Source organism: Orycteropus afer, unplaced genomic scaffold (assembly GCF_000298275.1).
Source record: "Orycteropus afer afer isolate SDZICR_OR568_19922 unplaced genomic scaffold, OryAfe1.0 scaffold00021, whole genome shotgun sequence".
Taxonomy (NCBI): Eukaryota; Metazoa; Chordata; class Mammalia; order Tubulidentata; family Orycteropodidae; genus Orycteropus; species Orycteropus afer.
In genome coordinates, this window is record NW_006921608.1 from 20,878,659 (window position 1) to 20,887,047 (window position 8,389).

Consider the following 8,389-nt stretch of genomic DNA (forward strand, 5'->3'; position numbering starts at 1 on the left):
CATCTGCCCCAAATTCCTATTGTTTTGTATGGTATTTTAGTCTGATCATTTAGTTGTGATCCATCATTTTCTTCCAAGAAGAAAGCCTTTGAAGTTGAATAGGAATTTCAAAATAACACAGGAAATTAAATGATGAAAAATAGAAAATGAAAAACTACTTCTTAGCTGTATGTGCCATGAAATACGTATTTTTAAAGCCATTGGGGCTGTGCTGGTGCCTCCATTGTACTGCTTTTGTCAGTGTGTTAAGAGATTGGTGTTAAAGAAATCATTCATCCAGAAATAGAGATGATGTGCTCCCAAGACTGGGAGAAAATGAGGGAAATCCAAGAAAGGGCTGGACGACAGACTGGTTTTCAATGTGTTGTCCTTGGTATATTATGTTACCACTTAGGGCTGAATTTAAACTTCCCTAAAGAAACAATTAAGTAACGTCAGCCACCTCTCAGCCTAGATGGAGACTGGTGCACTTAAAGTATATTTTCTTAAAAAAAAAAAAAAAAAAAAAAATGCCAAGAGTGTTCTTCCCTTTCGGTTTTCTAAGTTCATGTCTTCATACATTGCATTATAATAATTGACTTTGTCTTCTCAAGCTGCTCTTTGAAATCTTCTGTTCAGCTCTTTTATCTTGTCATTTCTTCCATTTGCTTTAAGTACTCTCTGTTCAACAGCAAATTTCAGAGTCTCTTCTGACAATCATTTTGTTTTTTTCTTCCTTTCCTATCTTTTTAATGACTTTCTGCTTTCTTCCTTTATGATGTTCTTGATACTATCCCACAATAAATCTGGTTTTTGGCCATTGGTGTTTAATGTGTCAAATCTATTCTTTAGATGATCTCTAAATTCAGCAGGGATGTAATCACGGTCATATTTTGGTTCTTGTGGACTTGTTTTAATTGTCTTCAGCTTCAACTTGAACTTACATATGAGCAGTTGATGGTCTGTTCCACAATCAGCTCCTAGCCTTCTTCTGGCTGTAGATATTGAGCTTCTCCATCTCCTCTTCGCACAGATATAGTCCATCAGATTCCTGTGCATTCCATCTGGCAAAGTGCACGTATATAGGTATTTTTAATAAGCAAGTCATTAGTTTTGCAAAATTTGATCATGCAATCTCCAGCGTCATTTATATCATCAAGGCCATATTTTCCAACTACTGGTGATTCTTCTTTGTTTCCAACTTTTGCATTCCAATCACCAGTAATAATCAACATACCTTGACTGCATGTTGGGTCAATTTCATACTGGAGAGGCTGGTAAAAATCTATTTCCTCCTCTTTGGCTTTGGTGGCTGGTGCGTAAATTTGAATAACAGTAGTGTTAACTGGTCTTCCTTGCAGGCATATGGGTATTATCCTACCACTGAGAGCACTGTACTTCATGATAGATCTTGAAACATCCTTTGTGATGATAAATGCCACACCATTCCTCTTCAATTTGTCATTCCCGGCATAGTACATCATATGATTGATTCAAAATGGCCAAAACCAGTCCATTTAAGCTCACTGATGCCTAAGATATCAATCTTTATGTGTCCCATTTCATTTTTGACAATTTCCAATTCCCCCACATTCATACTTCATACATTCCATGTTTTTGATTATTAATGGGTGTTTGCAGGTGTTTCTTCCCATTTTAAGTCATGCCACATTAGCCGATGGAGATCCTGAAAGCTTTACTCCATTCATGGCATTAAGGTCGACTCTACTTTGAGGAGGCAGCTCATCCCCAGTCATAGCTTGAGTGCCTTTCGACCTGAGGGGCTCATCTTCCAGCACTGTATCAGACAATGTTTCAGGGCTATTCATAAAGTTTTATAGTAATATATCACACACTGCCTCACTGCTATTCATAAGGTTTTCACTACCTAATTCTTTGAGAAGTGGATGGCCCCTTCCTTCTTCAGAGTCATATTAGTGTGGAAGCTCTGTTAAAACCTGTCCACCATGGTTGACACTACTGGTATTTGAAATACTGGTGGCACAGCTGCCAGCCCCACAGCAACACACAAGCCACCACAGTATGAAAAACTGATAGATGAGTGGTGGAATCAATCTGTACAATATCTAAAACAAAGGCACAAATAAACAAAATTTTGGTAGTATTTATTAGAATCCTTCTAAATGTATAGGCGTCCCAGTGATGCGATGGTTAAAGTGCTTGGCTGCTAACCAAAAGGTTGGTGGTCCAAACCCAGCAGCCATTCTGTGGAGTAAAAGGCCTGGCAATTTGCTCCTATAAAGATTACAGCCTAGGAAACCATATGTGACAGTTCTACTCTGTCCTATAATGCCACTATGAGTTAGAATTGACTTGACTGCATATAACAAGAAGAAATTTATACGTTGGTATTGGGAGAACTGAGGGCATTTGGTGATCTTTAGTAGAATTCTTGCCTTCTATGCAAGAGAGTCAGGTTTGATTCCTGATATATATATCTCATGTGCAACTACCATCAATTTGTCAGTGCAGGTTTGTGTGTTATTATACCAAACAGGTTTCAGTGAAGTTTCTAGACCTCAACAGACTAGGAAGAAAGGCTTGCTGGTCTACTTCTGAAAATCAGCCAAATAATCCCATGGATTATGATCATGGTAATGGCACAGGACCAGGGTGTTTCATTTCATCATGCATGGAGTCACCATGAGTCAGGGTAGACTCCATGGCAGCTAACAGTGGGAGAGTGGACATTTTTATGATATTTCATCTTCCCATTCAAGAATGAGCTATGTATTTTTATTTACTAAAGCTTTGTGTCCCTCAGCACCATTTATTTATCTTACAGAAATACTTTATTATAGAATACTTTATTATAGAAATACTTCTACAGCTTATGGCCAAGCATTTTTTCTTTTCTGTTACAAACTCTGGATGAGTTCTTTTTTTCCATCACATTTCCTAAACTGTTGTTGTCTGTATATAGGCCACTATTTTTTCAATATTAATTTTGTATACAGGAACTGTTGCTGTTTATTATAATTTTTAGTGATTGGCTTGGGTTTTCCAAATATACAGTCAAATCATCTGCAAATAATGCTTTTTTACCTTCCCTTTCCAACAGTTATACCATTTCTTTCTTTCTTTCTCTGACATTAATAGGAACATTTATCATTTTCCCTATGATGCATCATGTTGGTTTCTGAGTTTAGACATATATATTTTACCATGTTAATATGTTAAGGAAGTTCATGTAATCTTACTATGAGGTGTTTTTTATCTTTTCTTTTTTAAATCAGGCAGGGCTTTTTATTTTCTTCCCAATGCCTGCTTAAACATTATTAAATTTTAGACAACAACAACAATAATAATAATAATACTATGTAATCATCAAGCAATTTCAATTAATGTCCTTATAAAAAACAAACACAAATCAAGATTCATCACTAATATTTCATAATCTACTTCTTACCTAAAATATGGCCAGTGGGACAGTGGCATTTTCCTTCCGCAGTTAAACCACCAGGGCAAGAAATACAGTTCCAGCCATCTTCAGTAACACCTTTCTAAATTAATTTTTTAAAAAATTCTTCTTATTTAATGTTCTCCTTAATTGATTAAGTAACTTTACAAAGCCACAAGAGTGTGCAATTTAGAGTGGATATTCTAATAAATACATGTATGAGACACATAAAAATTCTCTAGATAATTTGTGCTTATATTTTAAATTAAGCTATGTATACATTGTTACTATGTACTGACTGGTATTAGAAGATTAATTCTGAGTAACAGTTCTATCTTCTTTATGATTTTCCATTCAAATAAATCCTTACTTTTGTAATAAATTTCATCATTCATTTTTTCTGTTTACAAAGATAATCACAATGAAATTCAAAACAGTTTAATCAATGAACAGTCAATTAACAGTTTAGTCTTATCTATTATGATTACTGTAATTTTAACTGAAATATATTAGCTTCTAAACATTAATTTATGATTCAAAATGGGTGAATTTCATAATGCCTAAATAAAGCTGTTAAGAATTAATTTAGTAGAATATTTCCTTATATCTTTTTGTAATTTATACTAATGAAGTTCTTTGGTAAAATATAACATAATTGAAATTGGGCTTATTATATTAGGAAAAACCTGGGGCAAAATACAATAATTATATTACAAACATAGATATAACCAAAATTAATAGAGAACAATGGTAAAACAAATTGTCACAAATTATGTTAAATTTTGGTGGGAAAAACTGGATAGATCAAGAAATGCTCCTTTATTTTGCAGTACAAATATGTAGAACTATTTAAAAATTCAGACAGCTTAATAAAAACCAAAAAAACCAAACTCACTGTCATCAAGTTGGATCCAACTCATAGAGACCCCTCCTTGGGTTTCCAAGGCAGTATCACTACGGAAGTAGATTGTGCAATCTTCCTTCTGAGGAGTGACTGGTGGGTTTGAACTGCCTGCCTTCTGGTTAGCAGTCAAATGCCTTAGACACTACACCACCAGAGCTCCAACATATTAATAATGCCACAGAAATAGAAATGGAGTTTGGCACCATTTCATATTAGCAGCTTTTTATCACTGATAACTCAGCTTTGGTCAATATTTGCAAAAACAAATATCAAAATGATAACCAAGCCTATAAATACTAGTCATAAGTAAGTTCAACTGATAACTTTGTATTAAATTTCTAGATTTACTGTTTATACAGACAATGAAAAGAAACACTCCTACAAAATTCAGAACTGGAACACACAGATTCCTATTTATCTGAAATGATTGGAAAATGTATTTTTGTTCATTGAGAATTATTATATATAATAACCACTGATTTACTAATTTTCCAAGAATCACAATAAAATTACTAGGAAAGAGCAACCAAACATTATTTAAACTATTAATGTGACTGGCATTTCATGAACTTATTATACCTTCACTATCATTATGAACATCAATTATTATATAAAACTAATGACATAGTATGTCTAAGACACTGAACTCAATCTGTACCAACCAAAAGATATAGCCCCCCACCAAACATCTTACATAATGGCATGCTTTAGATTAGTTTCTATGTATATTTATTATTCATCTATTTATCTGAGATACTGTTATGAGGGAAAATAAAGACAAATTTTCACAGCTTTGCAGTTGTTTGGAATTCAGATTAAAAAGTAAATACATTTTAGTTTTTTTTCCAAGTTTGCATAAAATTTTCACTGATGCACCAAAATTTATGCTAGTAAAAGTAATTAGCTTAATACTCTTAAAGTTTGTGGGAAAATATTAAATATTAATTTGTAGTCTAAAGAATAAAGACATTTACATTTTTTTGTTAACAATAAAATGATTTTTAAATAAATATTCCATACCATGTTTTCTGGGCACTTTTTACAAATAATGGCAGATCCTCCATCATTAGAGATCATCTGAAATCCTGGTAAACACACACATGAAGTTCCTAAAGAAAAAGACATTTGTCTTTGATATATAAAACAAATTCCAAAATAGGGAGATTTTAGTAATTCTTAAAATCTGGAGAAGCAGTGTAGTGGTTAATAGCAAGACTCTGGAACAATACTACCTGGGTACAAACCCAGAAATATACTCCTTAGCTTTCAGTCTTGGTTCCGCTCCTTTGCTGTTGTTGTTGTTGTCATGCGCCCTCGAGTTGGACCCGACTCATACCAACCCCTCCTTGGGTTTCTGAGGCAGTATCACTATGGAAGTAGATTGCCCAACCTTCCTTCCGAGGAGTGGCTGGTGGGTTTGAACCACCAGCTTTCTGGTTAGCAATCAAGTACCTTAGGCTAGCAAGTTCCTTAAATTCTCAGAGTCTCAGCTGCTTCCTTGGTACAATGAGAATAACAGTACCGACTGCAACAACAACACTATAAGGACTAGTGCTGAGAGAGAGAAATCAGGCCAGTAGAGTTTTGAAAGAAATTTTATTAAAAGTATCTGCATGCAGATAGGCTGAGCTCAAGAATGTATCAGCCCCGAGCTGGGGAAGTCGGGAGGTATAAGAGGGTGGCAGGAAGTTTATCAGCAGTTTTACTGTGGGAGAGCAGACATCGGCTGTCTTGGTAGCAATAGTCAAGACGGTGGATGTGCATCTATGTTCTTGGTGAACTGTAAGTTTCAGTCATTTTTTGTGGTATTGCTTGTTCTCAGAACTGGGGCTTAAGCATAGTCCTGCTATACAATTTCCTTTCAGGAGAGAAAAGTGTCAGTGGTGAAATGTAAAAAGAACAGCATAAGAATACAACATAAGTTGTATACAACATAAGTTCCAAACCTAGGTTTACACTTATTACCTTATAGTGTTATGACTGTGTCTGGCACGTGGGAGGTATACCTACTCCTCACTTATTGACCATCTCATTATATAACATTTCACATTTACAATAGTAAAAAGTCTACTATCTATTTTGTGCATTAATGACATACATGTGGCAGTAACAAACACCGAAGTGTGAAGCAAGAGTAATAATTCTGGCTATAGTGGTTGAGTTTATATGTCAACTTGGCTGGTCCATGATTCGTAGTGGTTTGGCAGCTATTCAGTTATTTAATGATGTAGTCATCCTCCATTTTCTCATGTCAATTTTCTTTTAACAACTTGGTCTTTGAAACCCAACCGTGATGATGAGTGAGGAGTGGGTGCATTGTGTTGGCTACCATTTGAAGGACAAGGATAACTAAACTATTCAGCTACTTAACTGTTAAACTAATAAACTACTGATTAACTGCTGGGAAATTTCACATTACTTTGTCACTCAAGAATACACATATTTCAATGAATTCAAATTCAGTATGTCAAAACAAAATCCAATTATTAGCAAACTTACTTTGATTGTTTCCCTCTGCTTGGGCTAAGATAGTCACTACTCAATCTGCTGGTTTGGTAAATGCAGCATTCTATAAGTAGGTATAAATGGAAACAGCACCCATATAAGTCTATGTAATACAGTGCATACAGTATCTATACCTTACACTTTGGAGTCTCTGAAACGCTTTCTCATGTATATTTCATTGCTCGAGCAGCCTGATTTGTCCTGTTTGATGGCGAAAATAAGAATACATCAAATTTGAAGATTTGGTCATTGGTGACCAAATCGAGATTGAAAACATCTTAGAAGGCACAAGATGGTAGACTTAATCAAAGCAGATGTTTCAAGGACTTTTTTTTTTTAGTTTAAACAAAGTTCTTAAAACAGCTTTAAGAGCAATTAATAATATTCAATAATAGAAAGGTCTAAGTACTAAGAAAACATAATTTTAGGGTCACCCTGTATAGCGGTCATATACACATAGTCTTGAACTATGCAAAGGCACTAAGGACAAAGGCACGAGTTCTTCCATAACCCAATTAAGGTAACACTGGAAGACATTACAACCTACTCTGGGTTTCAATTTCCTTATTTGTAAAACGAGAATCCCGGCCTTGATCATGATTATGGTCACTTCCAGTTCTAAATGACTGGGATTTGAAAGCAGCATAAAGAGCTTTCATGCTGAGAAGTGCTAACTTGCATCCTCTCCCCAACCCTTCTGGTTGGTCACCGGGCCCTCGGCTTCTAAGTTTACTTCTCTACAAGTCTGTTCTCTTCAAGCTGCTTTCCAGGTGTTGCCCTAATGACCCCGGGTGAGGGTGGGGGAATGGCGCTCAAAATTAATTACTGGCTACCGTTCACGGGATAGCTGACTCCGAGTTCCCCAATCTCATTTAATGTGCAAACCGCAATCCTCCCAGGAGACTGCTCCCTCAGGCATCGGCGGTAAACTTTTCGCAACATCCCTACAGCAGATGAAAAGGCATTTCAGCGATGTCGGGGACTGTGGCCATGACCAAGGATGGAATGTTACTTTTGCCAGATCCCTTCCAGACCGTCTCACCTCGGGCGTCCCGCCTCTGGTTGGCTCCACAAGGGACACAAGAAAGCGCGGAGATATCGAAGTAATGGTTGTGGTCGCACGATTCCGGCTGACAGAACGGCAAAGAAAAAGTCTGGGCTTGTGAGACTCCAGGGAGTGCCAATAAGAGAAGCACTGTCACTACGGCTGCGGACAAAGTAAACCAAGCCGCCATTGCTACCACAGCCCCAGCACTGCCCGTCGCCATGGTGCGGAGGGCGGTGAACATCCAATTCCCCGAGCCCCATCAGCCTCTGCGGCGATTCCGCCAAGCTCATTGGACAACTTTCCAGCACACCCCCACTCACAAGAGTTCCAGAAGAGAAGGCCTGCGCTGCCTTGTTGCTAGGTTACCAACGCACGGGATACTGGCGTGTCGTTGTTGTTGTTGTTATATGCCATCGAGTCAGATCCGACTCATAGCGACCCCTCCTTGGTTTCTGAGGCAGTATCACTAGGGAAGTAGATTGCCCCATCTTCCTTCCGAGGAGTGGCTGGTGGGTTTGAACCGCCAGCATTC

General features: G+C 37.0%; 1 protein-coding gene across 1 annotated transcript in view; it reads right to left on the reverse strand.

The window, feature by feature from the left end:
• The window catches only part of TMEM67 (transmembrane protein 67), a 72,726-nt gene extending 64,649 nt beyond the window's left edge, over nucleotides 1-8,077 (reverse strand). Inside the window, exons 1-3 of the mRNA XM_042783636.1 lie at nucleotides 7,852-8,077; nucleotides 5,325-5,413; nucleotides 3,410-3,503 (exon numbers count right to left, since the gene is read on the reverse strand). Coding sequence (XP_042639570.1) covers nucleotides 3,410-3,503; nucleotides 5,325-5,413; nucleotides 7,852-8,077 — 409 coding nt within the window. The remainder of the gene's footprint in view (nucleotides 1-3,409; nucleotides 3,504-5,324; nucleotides 5,414-7,851) is intronic.
• Nucleotides 8,078-8,389: the final 312 nt, after the last annotated feature.